The sequence below is a fragment of the Coturnix japonica genome, chromosome 2 (genome assembly GCF_054131305.1).
Source record: "Coturnix japonica strain WE chromosome 2, WE-NBRP24, whole genome shotgun sequence".
Taxonomy (NCBI): Eukaryota; Metazoa; Chordata; class Aves; order Galliformes; family Phasianidae; genus Coturnix; species Coturnix japonica.
Window position 1 is genome coordinate 35,163,262 of NC_140664.1, and position 26,040 is coordinate 35,189,301.

A 26,040-nucleotide genomic window follows, 5' to 3' on the forward strand; every position below is an offset into this window, starting at 1 on the left:
TGAGATATTATCTTGAGACCTCTGGTGTTTTGTTATTTTCCAACTCCAGCTTCTGGCTTCTACTGATAACATTTTCATGAACATGAACTACCTGGACAAAAGTGAGGAAGAAAGGATGTCCTGTTTCTGCGGTCATGAAAAAAAATGTGAACTAAGGGCACATGAGGGCAACAAAATGCAAATTAAAGAACCCTGAATCAGTGTTTCCAGTGTAGAAGATAAGGTATATTTCTAACCATTCACCAATGGCAAGAGTTAGTTTGACACCCAACCTGTAAGCACAGAATATATCTCTCGTTTTCTTATGAATAAGCAATGTACAGAATTCAGTCACAAGCAACAAAATTTGTTCAGCATTAAAGACTAAATAAATATTTTGATATGTTTTGAGATGAGAAAATAATAATCATAGTAGGATTGAAGAAGAATTTATTAGTAAGAATAGCAGAAAAGCTTTCATGGCAGAAATATTTGTCTTTTGACTTAGTACAGGTTACTGACCCACTGTTAGTTCTTTCCAGAGTAATTTTAATAAAGGAGTCATTAATTTAGAATTCCATTTAAGAGTAGAGGAATTTCAGGTATATAGAACTATCATGTTATTCATACATTAAATAGGTTTCCTCCACATTGCAGCTGAGCCCAATGACACTGGTGTGCTTACAAGAGCACACTAATTTGAATCAAGAAACTGAATTCCCTGGTTGGCCTACCTTATTTCTTTCTTGCTTGCTGATTTTAGAGCAAAACAATAGATTATTTTTGGATGAAACTAAACCAGAGGATACATTCCAGGAAAGGTATTAAGATGATCTAGCCAGAAACTGGCAGTCAGAATGAGCCCAAACTTATTTCCCCTTCAAAGCTCATGGTAGGACTACTGATTTCTTAGCTCACTGAGTTTTTAACACCTACTGCTTCACTGCACGAATCCAGTCCTGTCAGTGTGCCAGCACAAACAGACAAACTGGCCAAAGAACACAAAACATAGAGAGACAGTAATTGCTATACAATGTTAAAATTGTAGGACTTTTTCTATCCAGTCCTCATCTAAGACTGGTGATCCAAGACACTGCAACACAGTACTGCTCCAGGCTCCCTGGTTCCCTATGGTATTCTTGCTTTAATGAAATTATCATTTTACTTTGATTCATTTAACAGAAAGACTGAATCTCTGTCATAGGATTTTATCATTTAGTACTCGCCACCTGATCTGCAGAAATAATATTCGGCATTTTGCCATGACAGAAGGGTAAAATATGGATTGGCTCAGTATTAAGTCTAAAAGGGTACAAATTCTTAATGGCTGATAGTGTTTGTGAGGTACTGTCTTCCCCAGGAAGCACAGACTGTTTGAGGAGTTATAAATACAAAAATCCTATCAACTGAAGACTTTTCAATTACAGATTCAGAGTTTCTAATATAAGCTTTCATTTACGCATAGTATTTAGAGCAATACTGTAAAAAACATACATGGAAAATTTTGAGTGATTTAATAGATGTAATTATCCTAAGGGTCTAGCACTGGAAATTCAAACTAGATCCTTGCACGTGAATAAGGTCTTTTCGTGTTTAGCCTCAGTACTTAGGTATATAAATGTAAAATATGTGTAGGAAAAGGGTCTGGTGTTATCTATTCATTGTAGCTGTAAGAACCATGAGTGGACTTTTCAGAAGCTGCTCATGGCAGCACAGGAGAAATGCAAATTGAAACTTTTTGTTTGAACAAAAGTTATTCTCAAGTTTTGTGGATGAGAAAATATGCCAGTGTTGTTTTCCTTTACCTGGCATTTGAGCAGGAGGAAGAAGGGAAAAAGGTCTTTGGAGTCTCTCGCCTCAGACATTTACCCTCCCGGTCACAGTCTTGGGCTTTTGCACAACAGCTACAGCACATCTCTGGTGCTGGGTGGGGGTGTCACAGGTGGGGTAATGTATGCAATGAGCTGTTAGCTGTAATACTGCAGTGCCACAGCCTCAAATAACAGCCACAAAAATAAAGCAGTATTTCAGACGTAGATTATCAAACTACCCAAGTAGACCAGTGATCAGATTTCCCTAGTCAGTTATTTAGCTTCCACCACTGTAGATCAGCTGCTTCAGAGGAAAGAAGAAAAAGAAGAAAAAGAAAACTAGCAAGCCATGTGATGCACATAAAGTGACTTAACAGAAGAAAAATTCTGAACTCTTGTCAGAATTTCATGGCCCCTGCAATTTTATCTTGAGGAGCGCAGAGAAGATAATATTCTTCAGAGCATTTCGACTTTGAAATAAGCACATTTACAAATCAGTTTTACAATAGGAAAGAGAAGCTTGGCTATTTATATAAGTAGTCAGTGCCTCCTGAATGATTAAACATGGATACAAATTTTGTAGAGATAATGCCTGAATCATTACTATTTGCTTTGGTCATCTTTTGTACTATTTGAGGCAGTCAGCACATCCTAACCTCTTTCTGTATTTGCATGCATATTTCCCTAAGTGGAAAATTACTCTAAATCTTCTAAGCTGGATTTTTTCCTGCCTCAGCCTCAATACTTATCTTTTGTTTCAAATCAGTACAGTATTCTTTCAGTTAGGCAAAGATTCCCATTTGAAGTTTATAGTCACATAAACAGTAAGAAAACTCAAAAGGTCTTGCATCCCCTTACATCAGAAGTTCAGCCCTATCTGAAGACAGTTAATTCTTCATGTTAGGTTGTGTGTAAGGGCCATCTGCATACACACAGAGGAACGCAGGCAGTAGGACCCCAAAAAGCACCGTACTCTGGCTTCTCTCAGGCTTAGCCCATCTACACAAGCACAGGGGCAGGTGAGAACCCCTATTAAGGACTCAGACAAACTGACACCCTATCTGATACCCTCTCAGGGCTGTCCCAGGACAGCCTCAGCCCAAGTGTCCCTGTGTGAAACCCATGACAATGAGTCAGTGCCAGAGCATTTTTCAGACTGCTGAGTGTTGGGTAAAATATAGGATGCAAGGATTCACTTAACAATGCTCTGTTTCCATGATGCTATAAAGCTAAGCCCAAAGTATCCCATATAAAGCTTTCAACTTATTTTCATAGAGTGACACTTAAGCTGTTTACCGAGTTCTGGATATGATGACCAAATTCCAATGCCCATAACTTGGAAAACTGTTGAACAATTTTTGGTTAGTTTGGTAAGCCAAAAACAATGTCTGGAACTGCTAGAAAAAGTGAGAGTAGGAGGAGAAATAACCAAAAGAATTATGATGGAGTAGACCTTCGGGGATCATGTGGTTCAACAGCACACTCCAGACAGTTAAAGAAAAGCTCTCAGAATCTCAAAGTAGATGAGAATTTGAAGAAATTAGGGGGAAAAAAAATAAAATACAAGGAATCAAAAATCAGCACCATAGTTTTGGGATCTTGTAGGGTAGGTGGTAGAGTTTGGTTGGTTGAAGCAGAGAAAAAAAAAAAGATAAGGGAAAAATTACACTTTCTTCTAAGGAATAAGCTGAGTAATAACACATTAAAGAACAGTAAATTTAAGAGAGAAAAAAAAGAGTGCCTTCTGAGCTAAACTTGTATTAATTTTATTTAAAATTTTTAGTACAAGATTTTCATAGTTAAGTAAATGTACTACTACTAGAAGATACTAAATTGATTTGAAAGTACGGGACATAAATTACTAAATCATATCAGATTATCATTAAGCAATAAGTAGTATATCATTTGTTCTGCTGGAGAAAATGACTTGATGTGGTTTGCCCAGTACTTGTAAGGCAATTAACTTTTAAATGGGAAATGCAGATGGATAGTATTTCATTTGCTTGTTCTGTAGAAACTAAATAGGAAATCCTTGGGAGGACTTGCTGAGTTTACATTGATATTCAATTTAAACGTGCCTGAAATCAATAAGTAATTTGTAAACCTTACAAGTTCAAGAAATTTCTAAATCCTTTCTAATATGTCTTTGCATACAATCTTGTGGCAAATATTTTAATGAAGTTAATGTTTTTGCTAAAGCAATAAAAGAAGCAGTAATTGAATGATTAGAAAGACTAAATAAATTTGCTGTTTTAAAAGTATTCCTAGACTTTGACAGCACTGACCTGACTTTGCGCCTTTCATCATGTTGAACTAATGGATTATATAACTTAAGTGACTTTTCCATTATTTTTCTACTGGAGCTGCATAGACTTTTATGTCACTGTAATAAACTGCATGTATTGTGGTATACACACCATAGGGCCCTGCTCATCCTGATCACTCTTGGTTTCAGAAATTTCCTATTAAAGTCACTAAATGCTCCGTAGAATAGTTATAAAAGAAGAGCAGAAGGGAAAGGTGAGCTGATGTATTTGTATCTCAGTATCTTTTGGCATCTTTAACAAGGATCAGTAGCCATCTTTGACCTTGAAGCCCATGAAAACATTTAAACATCACCAGCCCTTACTGCCTAACCAGAGAATTATATTCCTTTAAGATTTTCCGCTTGTTAGATATTTTCCTCTGAAATGACTTTATCTCACACACTACATACATGACGATCCACTTTTATGCTGAGCCACTGAATCCTTGCAATGGTCACTACTTAATTTCAAAAACAGTTTACCTAAACGATAGCACTTATCTCTGCAAGGCTTACCACTATTGTGGTATTTTCTACCAACTGCATTGTCATTCTGTTAATTTCAAAAGCATTCCATAAAAAAATATTGTGCTAAATGATTACACTGCCTATTCCTCTGTAGAAGGCAAGGACTAGTTGAATAATAACTTTATACGATGGGCTATTTACTGCTTTGCTTGAAGAAAGCGGAGTGCAATGAAGCTGTGGATAAACTTTCAGTTCACAGAAGTGCCTCTCTGTAGCCAGCCATTTCTATTTTAATGGCTGTGACTTCAGTTTGATTTGAAAATGTGCATGTGATGATTCAGATCACTGATTCTTGGTACAGAATATATTTTGCAATGCAAGAAAGGATTATATTGAGCTTACTAAAAGGAACGTGATGCTAGATGACAGTACATACCTTAGTACACCTTAATTTCCTGCCTTATGTAAATAGGCTAGTTACTCTGAAGAGAAGCATTTGTCAGTGATTTAGGAGCACTTTAACACACCAAGAATGCTAAGAGGAGTAAGATATCCCAGCCATTGCTATTATTCTGGTGGTGAGAAGGGAGGGAATGGGGCAGGGTGATCACTTTCCATTTCTTTCGAACCAGAAAGCATCTTGTAATGGAAGGGTTTGTTTCATGGTTATGCTAACTTTTCAACAATGTTCCCTGGAAGAAATATGAGAAGCTGTCATGTACTCACAGAATGAGGCTAGTGAACACATAATCTAATGTACTGAGCACGTACTTGGCAAAATTTCCTTTGTAGGGTTTCTTATTGCCACTTCTCTCCATGTATCACCTTCACCCTTGTCTTCTGCAAGCCAGCACTCTATGGGCAGACAAATCTCTTCTTGAGAAAGAGGTGACAGTCTTTCAAGTCTGATTTCCTCCAGGTACCAGCTGGGATCATTACCAGTGTTGTCATGGCCAATGCGGATTTTATATAGCTGCCCAAGATCCCTGAGATTAATCTGTAACAAGAAAAACAAACAAACAAACAAACAAAAAAACAGATTTTTTAAATTAATTCTATTATCTTTTAACAGCCCTTCTTACACTGGGCATGCAAGCTTAGTGTGCTGCTAATGTGTAACTAAAGTTATTTTCTTCAGAAAATGATGCTTTAATATACAATGAATGTGAGAGCAATCAAGCAAAAGCACATGAAGTAGTCTAAGAATAATTTAATTGATTTGATTACTGCATTATTTGAAGTGACAAAAGGGCTCAAACAATTCAGTTCCTTTTAAGATCTCTTGACAGAATCCTTTTGGTAGCGTGGTAATGAAAGCTTCTAGTTCTATACAAAAAATTTAATAAACAGAAATACCTTCTGTTTACTGTAAATGCTGCAATCAATGATATATTTTACAGTCCACAGAATTATTGTGAGCACAGCTCCATTAACTATTCCTACCACTTATCAGTCTACTGTGGCACACTTTTCCCTTTGTCTTCTGTGTTTACGAGTATTGGTGTCAGGGTTAACTGTTTCTGTAAGTGCTGACGCCAGAGTGCAGCAAATTTAAACAATAAAACATGGCTATGTCACATTGAATATTGAAGCCCTAAAATAAGAACTGCTTTGTTTTGGTCTGCAGAAGTTTTTTTGAGCAGTGCTGATGGCAAGAACCTAAGCACAAAAGCAAGGTTAACTGTTCTCATTTCACTGATGTTTTTTAAAGCACATAGAAAGTGGAAAATAATCACGGAAGGGGAAAATAAAAATTAAAAAAAAAAAAAAAAAGAAGTTTATTTTGCCTATTATTTGCTACTGTTTGACATTAAAAAGAAATTGGGGAGGAGCATGGGTAAAGGAAGGACACAGACAGACAAGCAGATAACAGACACCAGCATTACTCCAACAGTCAGAATAATCAAGAATGATGAATTAATTTTTATGAATTAAGTTTTGAGTTTGAAAGTTCTCTGTCTATCCTCTGGAAGGCAGTATTAATGTCTGACCCAGAATGAGAGTTTCCTCTTTGATGTTTGTTTTTTTAAAGCAACAGTGTAAGTCAGTGTTTTCTCTTTGGTTCATATGGTTCAGCTCAGTGAGGCTGGGGAGCACAGGGACACTAGAGATATATCCCACTAGAGATATATCCTTCACTCTTTTTGAAAAGCTTTCATGTGCAGTGTCACACAGAGATGCCACTCTGACATTTCTTGCCCATGAGAATCATCACAAAAAAGATTCTTGTATTCTTAGTTGATCATCATTTCCTTGTTTCCCTGAAATAAACCTGGCACAATTCAATCTTGTATGACAGTATCAAGACACCTGTGCTAATGCTATAAATTTAGAATAGTCACACTTATGGATAAAGTAGCAAGTCTTCCTACATTAAAATAGTATGTTAAAGGGGATCACCTTTATCATACTCAATAACGGAGTGTATATCTGTTGTAAGGAAACCATACACATTAAAAACATGCTTCTAATGCAGCAAAGTTACAAGACCAGATGAAGGCTCTCTGAAGCTAATCAAACATGTAGCCAAGATGAAGGCTAATTTGCTACAATAACCCGCTGAAGTGGGTAAGTGACTACTAAGGTTGCCTTACAACAATATATTAGAATTCTTCCCCTTTATTGAAAATTGAATGAAATGTAGTATTGGAAAAACCAGAAGCGATACTCCCATGATACTGAGGCACTGACTATTGTTTGTGTTTTTATAGGCAATTTAGTGAAAGAAAAATTGAAATCTCATGCTCATGATGAAATTCTGGCATAGCCCTTGCTGAAAGAGGAGCCTCAGAGGCATATTTGCATACAGTCTTCATTATGATGACTCTTAGCAACTCTCAAAGAGCCTCTTTTGTCTTCTGAAGCATTTAGTCATTCATTTAGCTATGAAACAAACTGAAACATTAGTGATAAAAAAAAACATGCCTATATAGATTCAGAGGGCACTGTGTGGGCCAGCTGAGAAGCGAAGCCATAAAGCTATATTTTCCTCAATTATATTAATTTTGTTTAATCTATTATGCTAACAAACTTTTTTTTTTTTTTTTCTTTTTCTTGAGAGAAATCTAAGATGGGCTGTTGTAGATGTTTGACAAACTACTGGTACAACAGCAGAGAAGAAAGCTCACAAAAATAAGAAGATGTGTCAACTGACCAAAGGAAAAAATAATAATAATAATGATTTGAGATATAAAGAGAGGGAAAAGTAAAATAACATTCATCACCATGCAAGGACTTCATGCTACTGGAGAATTAACACAGTAATCCACCAAAACTGACAGAGGGTTTACAGAAAAACCGTTACAGAACAAAAAGCCCAGTTGACAGGTACAGTTTTCCAGAAGATGCTCCTAGTTGCAGTTCGACTGCATTCACAAACTTCCTGTTTAGCATCTCTAAACATTCCTGTGTTTGTGCCTTTTCTGTAATTCCTATCTCTCTGTAGCATTGATGCTCTGAAAGAGGACACAGTGCAACTATATTAATGAAGTTATGACCATGTGCTAAGTGTGAATTTCATCCAAAATGCCAAGCCAAAAGTATGTTTGCTTGTGACTACAGGAAGGAAGAGAACAAGGCATCCTTTTCTCTTAAATTCTCAAATTATGAGATTTTTGGAATGTACACGTAAGTTCTAAGTCCTCTGAAACTTAACATTCCATTAACATTTTCTTCACTGTGATATCCATAAAAATATTACCCTATCCATCAGTATCACACTTATTTTTTATAGTATCAGTTTCACGTGATATTGAGATAAACCGCAGACTGTATTTAAAAGTGCCTCATTTTTAAATATAGGTATTTTAAATATAAGTAGATAAGTCACACCCATATACTAAGTGTTTACATGTAGTTAGTCAAATTGACACTGCTAATCAATACAATTGTATGCGCTGGTCACTGTTACTTATTCTTTGAACAAGCTCAAGGACAAAACTTTCTTCTTTCTGAAGGAAGTGGGAACTTTTTTTTGTAAAACATGCCTTAGCAAACTCAGCATTACTTTTTGAAACTGAGGCTGCACAAAGCTCATATTTTATAGTTTGTCCTTCAGCATAAATGAAAATCTACATTTATTAGAAAGTTCATTCTAAAGAGGATGCAAAGACTAGAGTTTGTTTCCAAATAAGCTAAGCAAACAGATTTTTTAGTCTCTAGAATAAGTATGATATTTTGAGTGAAGTCAGCATGACCTATTTTCAAGTACTTGAGACGTTTATCTAAGTGAAATGTGAAGTGAGATCTTACCAAGAGACTGTTGACTGAGTCTAGTATGGAAAAGATTTGGATAAGTCAATACTTTAAGAGCAGCAACATCAAAATCCCAGTGTCTAACACAGTTGCTAAAGGCTATGTTTGACAGACAGTTATTAATTTCATGTAAGGCAATCTCATTAACAGAATTTCTGAAAAGTCATGTGTAGCATCTGGATTCCTAAAACAAAGAGGAATCGTTTACTTCTTTTGTGTAACTCCTACAGCATCTGCATGTAATGGAGGAATCTTTGAAAGTAGGAAATGTTTTTACTCTGCAAGCATGCAGCTGGTGTTTCCAAAAATACGAAAACTGATTTACCAAGAAGGTACCCATGCTCTATGCATGTTTTTTGAAATTTCTGGCTGTCTGAATGCAGCCTATTCATGAATCACAGTCAATGAACTTGTCAGTTATGCATTATCTCAGGAATCAGAATACATCACAGCTGCCAAAATAGAAGCGTAATGATCTTATTTAAAAAATAATAATAATAAAAATAAAATAAAATAATAATAATAATAATAATAATAAAGCTGTATAGACATCTAAGGAGTAGGACTAAATAATTACATTAAAACTGTGGGGGAAAAAAATCCTTTCTTTCTCAGTGCTGTTTCTCAATGCCTGCTCCTGTATTTATGGTATTAAGGTATCAGTTCTTGAAAACAAGCACAAAATCCCCATATTAGGAGGATGTAGATACTTGCATAGCTGAGGTTTCTCCGAGAGGATGGCACTTTTCCAGGTTAGCCCAGATATGTTTTACTGGATGTGAAGCTTTCCAAAATGGGAATCAAAACACTGCCTATCAGAAGGTATGAACTGAAATACAACTTAGCATTGTCTGTAAAAAATGCTCAAGCAGTGTCTCGCCACGTAAATAAACTTAAGCTCCACTTAGCCTTCAGTATGAAGGTTCATGCTAAAAGAACAATGATGTGGTTAGACAAGAGCACCTTATGCATGAAGAGCTGATGCAGCAGAAAGAATAACAGTGGTGGACACATAACAGTGCTTCTAACAGTCCGAAGATACATTGGGATTCATTTTAAAAAAGCTACATACAGAGCAGTCACTTCAATCCAAAACCTCAGACTAGGACTGGATTTCTGGTTTACCCTCCTTCTGACTGTTGATTCTATAACAACCTAGTAGACCATCAACTGACCTCTGCAATATATGCCTGTCATTTCCTGGTGGATTTACAGCCATATTTATCCCTCAGATCTGAATATTACCTATAACAGATGGATACAGTAACTACTCAAAACCATAGGTTATTGTGAGCACATCAGACTTTAACTTTCTGCATTTCATTCCTAGGGAGTAAAGGATTTTTTTATCCCATTTTAAAGAAGGTCAGTAACCTCCTGTGCTGCAGAAGGAAGAGCACAGCAAGCAGAATGAGGGGGATGGTCCTTCCCATCCCTTTATCCCTCATGACACAAATCTGAGTACCACATCTAATTCTGGGCCTCGCAGTACAACTGAAGAGTCCAGTGAAAGGACATGAAGATGACAAAGGGACTGAAGCATCTCTTCTATGAGGAAAGGCTTGGGTTGTTCAGCTTGGAGAAGGCTCATAGTCATCTCACCAATGTCTATAAATCATAGAATAGAATCCTTAAAGCTGGAAGGGACCTCTAAAGATCACCTGGTCCAACTCCCCTACTATGAACAGGGAGACTTACAGATACATCATGTTGCTCAGAGCCTGATCCAGCCTGGCCTTGAATGTCTCCACGGACAGGACTTCCACCATATCCCTTGGGCAACCTGTTCCAGTGCCTAAGCACCCTCACTGTAAAAGACTTCTTTCTTACACCCAACCTAAATATATCCTCTTTTAGTTTGAAATAATTTCCTCTTGTTCTGTCACTACAAATTCTGCTAAAGAGTCTGTCCCCTTTTTTCTTTTAGCTCTCCTTTGGATACTTTAAACACCTGAAAGGAAATTACAAAGAGGACAGAGCCAGGATCTTCTCAGTCATAACCAGGACAAAAGGCAATGAAAACAAGCTGAAATGACAATTTAAGTGTTGAAATAAAATAAAATTCCATTTAAACAGATGGTGAAAAAAAATGTATGAGTGGTCAAATCCTGGAACAGATTGTCCAGAGAGGTTGTAGAGACATCTCTGTCTTGGGAAATAATAAAAATTGGAACAAAAAACGACTCCAGCTAATCCTCCTTTCAACAGGTGTGTTAGACTTTATAACCCAAACTCTGCAATTCAGCAGCACTCAGTGTAGTGGGCATCACCTGACTGATATCATTGTCTCCAAGGTTAGAACCAGATGTGATAACACTTGTACTGAAAAATCCCCATAATGCACAGCATTATTCATTTTCAGAGTAGACAAAATAATGAAAGGCTGTCAAGGAGCTAGTCATATCAAGCAAAGGCCATCATAAACTTTACTGTATTTTGTTTTAATGCAAGACACGTTGATCTCACTTTGTCTAGCATAAGAACCGCACCTTCAAAAGAGCATATTCTCTTTTACAAAGTTATGACAAGTTCAAACAAAAAAAAATACATAGTTGTAAGAGCATGCATGAATATTATTCATATTTTCATGCCTGAAAAGTGTTCAGATAGTGACATAATAGGAGACACAAGAATATGAATAGACTAGAAAATGGCTTCGGGGAAGGGAAGGCAGAACTGTGGATGAGTGAAGGTAGAATTGACCAGGGAAAGTGAGGGCTGATCTTAACAGGGAGACCCTTAGAAAAGGACACCAATGTCACAAAATCACAGCTACAACTGACTGAAGCTGACAAGGGGAGCAGCATAACATGAGAGAGAGGAGACACTCAAGATGTAGGGTCCTTTAATGTTTTCATCTTCTGCTGTCCAGAAGTAAAAAAAAAAAAAGAAATTTTATAGGCATATGGCTGAAAGATTTAAACTGAAATTGACTAACAGGACATAAAGTTCTCTCACGAAACCACCTCAAAAGGGGATAATATATATTCCTATATAAATATACACATCATACTGTGGTACCCCTTATTGCAGAATTAATGAAGAAGCAACAACATGTTAACTCATTCTCATTTCCTGAAGATTAGTTGATTTTATCTCCTATGTTGTTTGTGAGCTCTTTAAAGTCCTTTTTAGTTGTTTTCTTAGAAACAGATAAATTTTGCTTTGTACACAGCATGTAGATGATAGAGATGCTTCCCCCTTTTATCTCAGTACGGAACATGGTTCATGTTGTTATCATGTAGATTTAGTAGAGAGATGAATAATTTCAAGTGGAGTTAAGGCCAGCAATATGTCTCTTTTATGTGCCTTAAGCAAATCTTTCTGAAGCGCGGGTTTATCCAAGTTTTATTCAACTGTTTTGGACCAAAATGGCCATGATGGCAAACAGGGACAGCTGGAAAAAAGCAGGATGCAAGCTATGCAGGACTAGGGCAAATGGTTTTAAGTTAAAAGAGGGAAGATTTAGGTTGGATGTTGGGGGAAGTTCTTCACTAGGAGAGTGGTTAGGCCCTGGAACAGGCTGCCCAGGGAGGTTGTGGATGCCCCGTCCCTGGAGGTGTTCAAGACCAGGTTGGACAGGGCCCTGGGAAACCTGATCTAGTAAATGTGTATGTTTGGTGGCCCTGCCAGGCAGGGGGGTTGGAACTACATGATCCTTGAGGTCCCTTCCAATCCAGGTCATTCTGTGATTCTGTGATATGCCTGAGTTCTAGGCACTGGCAGTCCCATGGTTAAGAGATCAAATAGCCACATTAGTGCTTGCAGTTGCTTTTTACTATCTTTCCATTTGGGAACAATTCTCACTGAGCTCTTTACGGTCCCTTTTATTTCAACAATGAGAAGAAAAGCATGAAAATGGATTTGTTTCAACCTATTTTATAATATTTGGTTTTCTCTGCACTGCTTCTTATTTTACTTTAGACATCTCTTTTCTGATTGATGAAACATTGAATATGGATATAAGGTACAGCAATGAATGAAAGACATGATTTAAACATCAGATCCTTGCAATCCAAAGGAAGGGAATTCTTCTCTATGAAAGTAATAAAAATTGAGACATTGAAAGCTGGCTTTTGTGGAAGATAATAGGCTTAGAAGCTTCTGCTTAGTTCTCTCTGGGACAAAGAAGGGAATGTGTGGCCTAACCACACGTTAGACTTAAAACATGGGAAAAGTATTTCTTTATCATACTGGGTGTACAGTCATAAAAGATAATTCACCGTGCTTCAAAGAACGATGACGCAGAATGCACAGATCTGGAAAATGTAATTTACAGTATAATTAAAGCTTCAGTGACCAGAGCAACTTAACATACTGTAAAAATCAGTATTTTTTAAATACCAAGAAATGCACTGGAAACAGATCACAGTTCTGATAGATGCTGCAACTTACAGTAGAATGATGTCCCTCTGCTGGAGGAGGAATGACTCCCAACAGAAAAATTATTCCCTAAAAATTATGCCTCAAACTTAACAGAAGCAGAAAACCTTAGCTTCGAAGTAGATTCTTTCAACATGCAGGAACAGTTATTGAGCAGAAGGGAAAACCCATCAAATTTAAATTCCTTTTCTTTCCCCTCTCCATATTGTTCATTTGTGACTTTCCCATCTGTTTGGAAAATCCCTAAGCCACGAGAACAAATATAGGGCAGTTTACATGGAACTATCTCGACAGAACCTAGAACCCAGGGCTCCAATTACAAACAAGAACCCTCCCCATTTAAATTACTTTCAGCAGAGGTCATATGCTACAATCATACAGAAATCTCTAAGGGCAATAGTGTTATATCCTACTTGTGCTGCAGTGGAGGTGAAGCAGTTTTTAAGATAACTTACTCAAAACAGCAAGTAGAGGTAAATGTACCTAATCAAGTTACATTTTATTTATACAGTAATGCAAGCAACATGAAGATCAGGCTCTAGATGAGTAACACAACCTCAGGAGTATATAGAGGAATACACTTGGATTTACTCAACTTTTAGCAATTCTTTTCTCATGATTTTTTAGATTACTGAATATTCATGACTTCTAGGAAATCCAGCTGCTATGCAGTTTACTGTTCTTCTTATGCAACTGCTACTATTGATTATTTGTTAAGGTTGCTCCAGTGAAGTTTTGTCTGCTTTCTAGAGCTGTATTCAGAGCAGCAAATCAGCAGTGAAGAAGCAGGAGGCATGGAGCATCAAGCAGAAAATATTTTACTGTACTCTCTGCTCAGCCTTTCTGCAGAAGAAGGGGAAGCTATGGTGGAAACAGAAACAGGAGAGAGGTCATCTCCACAAATACTGTGACAGCAATATGAAGATCATTTCTAAAGTGAAAGTGAAATGTATAGAATCACCTCACTAGGACTCGAAAATATATCGGCTCCTGTGGGTACTATGAGGATAATATCAGAAAGGCCCGCACTTGCTTCACCATAAGAAGTGGTTTTCCTTTTCTCAGCCAACAATCCCTACATAGAAATAACTGTGCTGTAGACACAGGATCCAGGAGAAGGAGAGTTCAAGCAGCTGCTGCCCCTCTTCCTGGCATTAGATCTCATGTGTTTGGTTTCTCCCCATTCACTTCTAACTGTCTCCCTAATCTTTTGCAAAATGATAATGAAAGACAAATAGTTCCTCTCAAATGTATTTGGCATGTGCTTCATCACATATCAAATACTTCCAATATTGCTGCCAAATGAACATCCACAGAAATATTTCTCATGGCAAATGAACACTGATTATACTTCCCTGTTTTGATATCAGATATTCTTAACCAATCATTACCCAGAAACTTTAACCAAGTCATTGGCAACTTAAATAAATTTAAGGGAAAGGCCACCTTTAACTTCCCTCTGCCAGAGCTTACATATTTACGCTTCAGACTCACAAACAAAAATAAAACAGGTCTGAAAAACTTCTTGTCACATCTGTCACTGAATCTCTGTCTGTTTATGCATACATTATTTTCACCCTAAATAACATATTACAGATTTAACAAGTGCAGGAGGCAGGGTTCTAAGGAAATACTAGAACTAGAGGAACTATTTGAAACTTAGAAAATCCCTAGAAAATTTCACATTTCTGAAGCATCTCTCAGAGTTGCAATCCTTTAATTTTTCTTTCAGAAGTAGGACATCTGTAGTCTAAATTACTTGAGTTAACCAATCAAGTAGGACTTGATGCTAATGTCTACCATCCTCTACTTCCTTCTTATCTGATTCAACGAAAGGTTCTCATGACAGTGCATGGGTAGGAACCGGAAGAAATCTAAAGAGGAATTTACAACAGCAGATGCTTCCAAGAGTGGATATGCAATACAAGCAATAACTAGGACTATCTTTCTATTTCAGTGCAAAGAACAAGCAAATAAACTTCTTTCTGTCTCTGCAAATCAACAGCATTTTGTTAAAAGTAGAACATCAAGCAGATGCAAGTATTAAACATTCTGAGAGATGCATGTCTGCTCGAAGCAGTTTTGAATACATTTTCTGATTCAAATCTCACTATCATAAAAGTCCACCACTCTCTTAGAAATGCTAAATGATCCTTTTATATACATATTTCTTTGAGTCCCTTCAGTTATCGTTATTATCCAGTTTTGAGGAGAGCTGTTTTGCATGTTTTGAATTCTCCAGCGTCTGTGTCAAAACCATACTGTACCTTAAATATATCTTCACTGTTGGGATTAAACAGCTGGTGTTTCCCAGATCCCAAAATAATAGGACCAGAAGCTTTGTTTTCTCCATAAGCATAAAGGGATACTGTTGCTGTTGTGCCAGCTGCTTCAAAATCCCCAGTGACTACAGTAATCTTCCAGTCTCCTTCTGTAAAGTGGAAAAGTAAAATCAAAATACATCTATAACTGTTACTGATATGAAGTTACTCAGATTACATAAAATAATATTTTAGCCCAAGAACTATAACTAATGTACATCTAAAAAGTTACGAGGCTGGGAGTGACAATTGAAGGCTGGATAAATTCTGCATCGTTCAAACTCAAATAAGGGGTGCAACCTTAGTGTGTTGCCAGCCTCCTCAGTCTTTAAAGCTGGAATTACGAACACAGTGGCTGGCAAAGATTTCTAGCAGCAACCCGCCACAAAAAATGCTCATGCTCCAAAATTTGGTTTGTGACAAAAATATATAAATAAGAAATGCAAAAAGAAAACCAATCAAAGTAATTTATTGCATACAGTTCCTTTTTATTTTATATACATGTCACATCAAGAGCTCTGTTTTCTTGGATTGAGCCAAGACATTGAGACTGGCATTAAATAAATGATTTTGGAGAAAATTCTTAACGAGAAGAGGATTCTAAAACATAATTATATATAAAGCTTCCCTGATATTGAAATTGCTTCTTTGCCCCCAGAAGATGCACACAAGTTATGCAAATATCTGAAAGGAAGTTAATATAAATCTACTTTTAAAAAGAATCATTCATTATTGGAAAATGCATCTCTGCATTTGAGAATCTGGGGCTGGATGATCTTTGCACATCTTCGATTTCAGCTGTTGCTTGTCTGAAACAAATGCCACTTAGCGACATAAATTAATCCTGTGCAAGGCAAACAACAAATGAAATAAAAACCCACAGTCATCTTATATAGAAATGCCACAATCTACACTGTGGTTTTATTAATAAAAAGATGTCTGGTAAAACCTGCATGAATTAAATCTGCTGCCTGACAGACATATCTATCTTGGGCAAACCCCATTATCTGTTAGCAATTTGCCTCATGAAGACTGAGCTGAAGCAATGAACTTTCATCTGTTTTCCAAATTTTTGAGGTGTGGCTCAACCCTTAAGAAAAACAAAGTGATTTATTATTTAAATTAAAATACAAAGTTCAGAGTTTACCAAAATATTTAAATAGAGAACTGTAATTAATGTTTTAAAAGAAACTGCAAGAAACACATAAAGCAGTTAGTTCTGAAACAGAAATACTCAATATTAAAGCCAGAAGACTAGAGCATTTACCGTTAGCTTCTTCTTGCCTTTTCAGGTACTGAGTTGTTTGAAATTCTGCCAAAAAATCCAACAAAAATGCAGTTGATAAAGGGCCTATCCTTCAATATTAAATAAAAGGTTTGAAAGAAGAAAAGAAACAGACATTCTGTGATTCTAACCTTCATGCCAATATGAGAGAATTTTCCATCTCAGTCATACCCTCATTATATCCTCAAGTAATACTTATACCCATCATGCAATGCAAATACAAACCATACTCTCTTAAAAATACCAAAATGAAGCAGCAAAAATGGTTAACCTTGATATATGATGTATAAACTCAGCCTAAATTTCTTCTGAGTAAAAACAGTACAACTTACTTATTGATCATGCTTCCATAGAATAACGTTAAAACTTACCCTGAGGGTACAGCTCAATTTCTGAATGAATTACACCTTGAGACATAAATGGAATCCATCTGAAAATAAGAGGAAAAAAAAGAAAAAAAGCAAGTAGGAATAAGATTTTTCTCCTTTACAAGACAATATAATTCAATTATCAGCATCTTACTTTTGTAATAAATATATATGTGACAGCAAATACAAAAACATTAGGATTTTCTTTTATAGATGTTAAAGTGAAAAGTAAGTTTTTGACTCAACAACTGAAATTATACTTCTCCATATATAAGAGCTGTGTAAGAATAAATATACCCATGTGGCACAACCATATTTATTTGTAAAGATAAAATGGGGCAGAAAAAGAGCTCAAAAACAATTCTGCAAACTAAGTGCCACTTATAACTTGTGTGTATCTAGCACACTATTTCTTAAGTTCAAAACTTGTTCTTAAAAACAGATGGAATCAAATTTTGTGCTTCCTTGTTCTCCCTAACAGCTGAGGACTGATAGATGAGTTTGAAGTATGGATGAAGGTAAATGTTACCTAGGCTTCTTAGCTGTGTTACACAAGGTTATGATTACTTTGAAAACTTTCTATTTGGAATGTGTTATGAACTCCTGCAGTTTCCTCCTGCTTCATAATCAAAGAAACAAGCAAAAAAAAACTTCCTTTTTCTACAGAACAAAAATATATTCATTAAGCTTCTGGGCTTGCTGGGTTTTATTTGCTTTTATTTGGTCCACTCCCAAGGGCTCTCCAGGAATGACCTAAATTATAGAGTCTTCTATGAAGCCTGTCTGCAATTCAGCATAACTGCATAACCTGAAGAGAATGAGTGTAGAGAGGCCAAGAGGAAATGGAGCTGCCCCCAGCATGAGGAAGAGCAGCATAATTCATTCCACAGTAGGAACCTCACAGCCACATGAATCTCAGTAGATTATAAAGAAGATACAAAACTGTGTATGTATTGTCCCTCATTTCCCTAAACAGTGACAAAATGCCATTCAGCACATGATCGTTCGTCTCTTCTGCAGAAGCTCCCCTTACCTAGCCCTCAGGCTCTGTGCAGTTCTATTGCTTATCAGGTGGTCTACATGCATCAAAGGTGCAAACCAAAATTTGCCTTTTCAAGAGCTGCTGAGAAGTGGTTCAGTCACAAGTGTGAAATTTCTGAAGCCTTGTCTATCCCCAGACAGTGTCAGACTTCTGACCGTGGATGCTCCTCCTGCTCCTTCCCACTGCCCCTACCTGACAAGTCTGCACCAACAAACAGCATGAAACTGACACAGGAACAAAGAGAGCTCTGCCACTGCAAGAACAGACTCAAAAAAAAATAATAATAATAACCAGAGGCAGCCGTGACACCCTCAGGAAAGGGATTGTTGCAATGCTTGGCCAATGTTCCAGCAATTTTATTTCCAGGAAAAAAAGAAAAAGAAAAGAATCCTTAGAACAGAGTGGAATTATCACTATTTTCTAAAGGCTTCTTTTGCTAATGAATAAAATCCAAAAAAAAAAATTTAAATCAATCCTATTATGTTTATTGCTTTTCGGCTGCTTTCTCTACATGTTTATTAATTTCCTCCTTTCTAGCTTCCACAAAAGAAACTTCTCAGATTAAAACTGCTTGTTAATTAAAACTGTACAAAAATATTTCTCTGTATTATTGTATCACAACTAATACTTTCGATGCTTAGAAATGCTGGATGAAGGAAACAGGAACACATAGCTTAAATCACATAACTATTTCATGGAATTCTGTAAATCTTTCAGGTTCCTTATTTTTGACTTGAAAATGGGCTGATCTGCGTAAGTAGACCCTAAGAAATAATTTTTTGTCTTACTAGACAACAGCTTATCCATACCACTTCTGCTACAACCTGAGCGCAGATATGATGCGTCAGAGAGATTTTCAAAACACAAAGCTGTTCCCCTCCTTGAAAAGAGCAAAGTATTTCAGTTTTAAAACTGGGCCCCACTGCTTTATTTTAATCCTTTTTCAGAGGTAGAGCTTCCTCATTGGAAAGCTGTGAATGAAATTTTTTCTCTCTCTGCCACTGAATAATTTTTACTGATCAACATCTAGCATGGTAATTATTGCAGAATTAATACAGCAAAGTGCCTTGGCATGCATTGTTCCTAAGCCATGCTACCCACACAAGGACAGATGTTACACTGAGCTGAGAATGAATCCTACTTCTGGATTTCAGTTCTTTTTTTCTTTCCTATTTAGAAATATATTTCAGTTTGAAATGCGTTCTGAATATGTAAGACACACTTATAGCACTGATTCTTGTATGACGAGGTACACTATATAATCTAGTAATTACACCACACTGTAATAATTTAATCTTCTGAATTCAAGCAGTTTACTCTGTAGCATTTTGTGGATTTTATAAAACCACAAATTAGTCCAAATCTGTCTTTTCCTAGAGAATGAAAAAAATCATATCCAGTATTTCCAATTGGCAAAATATTGTTATTAAAAATGATTGACATCCTCAGGAATCTATCCTATACTTAAGATAATTCTTGTAAAAATTACCTTTCACAATTGAAAACATATTCTGAGTGGTTCTCATCTTCTCTGACAATGACTTTATCACAATACCAATAAGGAGACTTTGAATTAGCCTCGCAGCGCAACAGCACCTTCTGCAGCTTTCCAAGAGATACAGCTTTCACTTCAAAAGCATTGACCTAGGGGACAGAGGAGAAGAGAGCACTCCATAATTTGCCAAGATTAAAACAACCTGTAGCCCTATCCGACTCTTACAATGGCTCAATGGTTTTACATGCAGCTGGACTGCATCAAAGGTGTTGTATTGAAAAGGTAATTGTTTTTTGGTTATCTATGAGACCAAATGAGAAAATACAACTAAAAATCAGAATGCAATAGTAATTCCAAATAAACTGTGGGGATTTTTTTATCCAACATCCAGAATATTGCCCACAGCTCTGCACTATTATCACAGTACATCACAGCTTACAATTCTTGAGGTAAGAACCACTTCAGGCAATTATTTCCCTTGGTAATGCTTATTTAAAATACAAACATTTTTATCCTCTGCTCTTTCTGGTCTCATCTCTGCAATTTACATTCTATTTTGCTCAAAGAAACTGAAATGTGATATACCACTTTGCTCTTGTTAATCCCTTAGACTTGTGCTTACAGTTGACAAAGGTTGTTATAATAAGAGCATGAAGCTGAGCAGGTGAAAGGTTCTGGTTGGTAATTTCTGTCACAATAAACAGCATATGGCTTTGTCTCTCAAAATGCAACTGTCCAAATCACACTTCTCAGTAAAAGGAATGAACTACACCAGAAAATTCATATTGTTCTTAGTCCTTGGCAGATGGCAGAATTAAGACTGTGCATCTTCACTTCTCCCTTGTGTATCTGTAATATATGATCACAAGCCATACTTTCTGAAGGATCCCTGCCTCAAATTGTACAAAGGCAGAGCTGCAGCTTTTCAATACTTCTTTTTATCTTCATTATCTTTATGGCTCTATGCATTATTTACAGCTATCACCAAAGAGTCCACTGAAGCAGAACTGATTTCCCTAGTGACTTACTTATAGTACCTAGGTGTTTTCTGCTAACACTGGCATCAATTTTTCCCATAAAACATCTGTGTAAGATTTTGTTTTACCTACAGAGTAAAAACATAGATATTATTGCCAAAAGCTGTCAAATATTCAAATGAGTTTGGGCGCTCAACTGAGAAACAGAGGGGTTAATTTATCAGTATATTTAGCATTTCAAAGAGCCTGCTATGTGCAGAGCAGAATGCTCTTTAACCTCCGTTGTAGCTGTAGCTGCACTGAAAATTTTAACTGGTTGTGCAGCAAAGCAGATGAATACAGGAAGTGGGCATTAAGGAAAGGTTTACTTTATTCTCTATGATATTGGGCAATTACCTGTGGTAGGGATTAAAACATGTTGTTCAAGTCAGCATTGTGTCATCTTGGCCACAAAATTATATACCCCAGGCACGGCTCTACCTCCCCTCCTTCAATTCACTCCCTTACCCACCCATTTCTATAATATTCAGCACTTTGAACAGCCCCCTCAGCCGCACATATAAAAAAAATGGGGAATTTACTATCAAATCAGCTAGTATAATCCCTAGACAACTCCACTTAAATTCTGAACTTCATTGTGGATATAACATGTTAGTAATGCCATTTAAGAAAAAAACATTCTAAAATAGTATAGATATCTCTGAAGTTTCCTGACGAGCTATTGCTGTGCTTAACATTTTATGTACTGCTTTCCTCTCCTATAGGTGTTCCACTAAGCGCTTGATACCATGAGTCAGACATTCAAGTGAAGAACCAAGTTTCTTTCTTAGGAGGCCAAAAGAAGTCTAATGAAAGAGCTAAGATTAAACTTGTAAGTTCCTCACATTCAAACATACTCTGCTACAGAAATTCAGACAACAGGAATTTTACTTATGGAGAAGATCACCTGCAACTGAAAGATGAAATTACTTCAAATCTGCCTTGAATTAATCTCAGTGTTAAAAGAAACAGCCACCAGATCTACTAAGAACTGAAATCATGGAGTGATTTCTGCATGCTCATTTTTTTCTAGCTGTAACTCACTATACCTTGATAGAACGTGTTTTGTGTTCGCAGGCTCATCAGCTGGAATTCATTTAATTTTTCTTCCCCTTTCCCTGACCATGTTTTTAGTCATTCTAATCACTCCTAGATTTGTAAAATTGATTTTGCTTATCTATTAGGTCTTATTTTGCTAAACCCTTGTGATCTGACACTGATGGCAGTATTCAAGAGGTGTCTGGATGAGCAGCTACAAGATATGGGTTTAGTGGCTTGTGGTAGCCACTCGTCATGATGTGAGGACTGTTGGACTTGGTGATCTAGGTCCTTTCCAACCTTGTGATAATATGATTCAATGATCTTTTCTTTATTAGGAACCATTTAAGATTAATAAGACTGACTTAATTATATGTATATAGCTGAAAAAAATTGTTTCAGACTTACCTGTCCTTTCAAAAATTTCACTGGGATACCAGACTTCTGCAGAAGTCTTAGACCAGAGTCTCCTCTTTCTCCATAGATACATAGATAAACTGCAGAATCTGTGCCAGCTTGTTCCAAGTCACCCGTGTAGACATAAACACGATATAAAATAACTTCAAAATTAACCAAAAGAAAAAATATGTTAAGTGTGATCACAATTCATTTTACTCACCATTCCAGCTTAATGGAAGCAATACTGGTAAGTATGATTTGTAATTACTTTACTGGAATATATTTTCCAGAACTCAATCTATTTGTTTCCCAGGTTGCTAAGACCACATCTATGGACATACAGCAGATGGAATATAATTCAGATGACAGTAATACCGAAAAACAAGTAACCAATACATACATAACGGTGTAACTGTGATATACACACGTACTTGGATAAATAGGTTTTCCAGCTTCCACTAATGGAAATTCACAGACAAAATCTCTATCATTATCACTCTTTGACAACCATGTGTTTGCTGGAAAATTCAGTGTTTTCTTACTCATCAGGTGTTGCAGTGTCACCTAGGGAAGAAACAGATTAACTATGACTCAGTTCACTCTTTCCAGTGTTTTGCTTCCCCACTGCAAAATGTATTTTTTGATATATTTTCTTCTATCTCAGAAAAGAAATTAAAACCCAATCAGTAAATATGACATGCAAAATTGCAGTATGAAAACATTTTTTATTTTAGGTACCACTTTGCTACTTTACTCACCACTAGGGAGGATCTGGATTCAAATCTGTCATATCTCAAATGAAATTGCCAGATTATATTCTTGGACTTTAAAATCAGCTTATTATTGGAGCAAAAAAGCTGTAAATAAAACTTTAAAATTGTAAATACTTTTTTTTTCTTTTTTTTTCTTTTTTTTTTTTGCCATAAGGAATGTCAGTTATTGTTAATTTCTATCAGTGAGCCCCCTTTACGTGTAACACTGTCTTGAGTATTTCTAATAGCAAGTTTAAGGCAGACAAAAAAAATTAGCGCCATATAAAAATGAAAATGGAAGTCACCACCTATTCTCTCTTTAGCAAGGCACAGAAAGATATGTTGAAATATTAAATCAATTCACATTGTATGTGCCTTTTACAGTAGAACAGGGAAAAAAAAAAAAAAAAAAAAATCAGAATACCAGCACCCTCTGTATTCCTGGGAAGAATTTAAATTCTCCAGTTATTATCCACAGTACATTGTAATAGCTGTCTTACTTAGCTCCTATAACTAAAGCAGTTTTTCTTTTATGGGAGTAGTTTCTGTTGTTATTAGTAGCACTGCAGTATTCCATTGGCCTTCATGAGCAAAAGGAAATCAGGAGAAGAAAACTGGCTCTGCAGTTCTCTTTTTAACATGGATATAATATATGTAAGCTTTCTGAACAGTTATGAAAATAAGTATTTGCATTCACATTCCAATACTTAAGAAAACAGGACAATATATACCTTTCATTTTTCCAATAAAACATTGCGTAAAAGAAACAATTCTTTTAATCCAAAGCATGTATTTATTTTAACAAGAAATATTTCTGCAGCAGATTCATAATCTCTAATGTTTTTTGGCAGAGCTCCCCCTGCTGATTTGTGACAATAGCTAATATTAACTGCATGGTCAGATAACACAGTTTACAACGCAATTTATTTCATCTTGCATAAATAATGCCAGCATTAACCTATGAAATTTAAACCAAGATGTTAAATAAATATGCTGTAACCACCAGGATGGAAATTAAGATTCCTGCAATCTTTTCAGCAACTGAAATATTTACACTTACATAGTTTTGGTATGGTTAATAGGTGTTGATGAATGTCAGACTCATTACTGTGTAATACAGGCTTTCTTTATTAGTCCTTTTTTAATTATTTATTTATTTATTTATTTAAGATTAATGAAAAGCCAAAGAATAAGATTAGGTCTTTTACAGACTCAAAATAAGAAACAGGAGACAAATATTTATCCGTAATTATGAAAGACATCCTGCATGGAGGTCAGTGTTTTCAAGAATTAGTTTTAATTTAATCTGACAAATGTTCCTATCACGGGAACAGGAGAGCTAGAATAGAAGCAGAAAAGAAGAAATAATTCTGAATTTAAAATGGCAGTTTATTTTTCCTTGAAAATAATTGTGAATTACATTTGCACAAATCATAACAAGTCTATACTTAAACTTTGGTCACTCTTTGCATACATTTGTCCTGAAATAATTGTTGCTCCTTCATTGTCAGTTTTTCATAGTTGAATTTATAGCTGTGAAGCAGGTATAGCTGCAAACATCTAAGAGTACAGGTGAACTTCTAGAAAGTAAAACTGCACAAGCACTACACTAAAACTGGAACACACTAAATGAATAACTGCAAACAATGTTCAGAAGTTCATTTTGAGAGACTTTATCAGTGTTTCTGTCAACTCTCAAGCAACCAAAGCTAAAGCAATAAAAATGTATCACAAAAAGCATTTCTTTTTGTCCATGAAGCTACAGCCTCATGAAAAGAAGGGCTTTTAGTCCATACAAAAAATTAATGATGCAGAATAGAATTTATCATAAAAAAACTCACCCTTTGCAAGTTCCACTCTGACTGCTCATTCAGTAATTCACCAAGTTCAATTCTTATCTTGTAGATATTCCCAATGCTTTTTAACTTAACCTGAATTAAAACCAAAATAACACAACATATAACTACAGACAAAAATGTATGTAGCATACATTAATTTTGTGCAGTAGAGGATGCATACTGGTTAAGAAAGGACATAACTTGCTGTATAACAGTGTCCAAGTAATGACCAAAAGATATTTCAGTCTCATACACATGGAAGAAGCAGCAGCCTACTGGCTACCATAGGCCTATGTATTTTATGCCTGAAACTGAATGCTGTACAACACCCACTGCTCTCATGTTTTCTACTTTTTCTAGTGGATCTCTCTTTAGCCTTTCTGATTAATGCCTGTTTGATTATTTAAGTATAATACAAAAAATAAATGTACAAGATGACTCGGATGGGTAAGGTAGGAGAGGAAAGGCTGTGTATGAATGGCTTTCATCTCTCCAGATAATTTTTGAACTTTTCATAGTTGTGCATATTCCTGATAAAGTGAAAGGTTAAAGAAAAGTAAATCTAAACTGCCTGACTATCACAGGCTTTTGGCAGCTGCTTGGCTCCATGAACAGTGAGAACAAATGGTCAGAGCTATGATCGAATGTATTTATTTAAAAATAAAGTTTAATACATTCTGATGTAGAAAGTAGCAGTGAAAACATACCAAGGCCAAAGAGACAAAAGTTAAACAGAAGATGTACTTTTAAAAGACTTGTAATCCTATCCTCATTTCAAGACTTACCTTGCTAAACAAGTACAGGATAAAGCTTAAATGAAAAAAAAAAAAAAAAAAAAAAAAAAGAAAGAAAGAAAGAAAGAAAGAAAGAAAGAAAGAAAGAAAGAAAGAAAGAAAGAAAGAAAGAAAGAAAGAAAGAAAGAAAGAAAGAAAGAAAGAAAGAAAGAAAGAAAGAAAGAAAGAAAGAAAGAAAGAAAGAAAGAAGGAAAGAAAAAAAAGCTCTAACTCAAAGAGTTTCTTTGCCTACTTCACACTTAAGATTGAAAAGCACTTTGGTGATATTTTTTGTTTTATGTCTGAAAGCAATACCTTCAGCATGATGTAAAAGTAGCCTCATGCTGACAGATCCTGTTTGCTTGCAATATCATTATACAGAGCACAGAGCTATAATGGGCAATATCCATTTCAGAGAAAAGAAACTGGTCCATCTCCTAAGAACATACAGATTAACACTGCAAACATGTCATTACCCAGAGCTACTTATGAGTTATTCACTAATTAAGAGAA

The 26,040-nt window shown here is 36.0% G+C and overlaps 1 protein-coding gene across 2 annotated transcripts in view; it reads right to left on the reverse strand.

Moving 5' to 3' along the window:
* Positions 1-26,040, reverse strand: part of RP1 (RP1 axonemal microtubule associated) — a 167,713-nt gene that overhangs the window by 92,265 nt on the left and 49,408 nt on the right. For both annotated transcript variants that reach the window (XR_014943384.1, XM_085539559.1), the window contains exons 19-26: positions 24,758-24,847; positions 22,596-22,728; positions 22,174-22,325; positions 19,706-19,860; positions 17,178-17,236; positions 16,789-16,833; positions 15,468-15,631; positions 5,335-5,560 (exon numbers count right to left, since the gene is read on the reverse strand). Coding sequence is in view for 1 of the 2 variants with exons in the window: in XM_085539559.1 (XP_085395685.1) it covers positions 5,335-5,560; positions 15,468-15,631; positions 16,789-16,833; positions 17,178-17,236; positions 19,706-19,860; positions 22,174-22,325; positions 22,596-22,728; positions 24,758-24,847 (1,024 nt within the window). In the remaining variant the exon portion in view is untranslated. The remainder of the gene's footprint in view (positions 1-5,334; positions 5,561-15,467; positions 15,632-16,788; positions 16,834-17,177; positions 17,237-19,705; positions 19,861-22,173; positions 22,326-22,595; positions 22,729-24,757; positions 24,848-26,040) is intronic.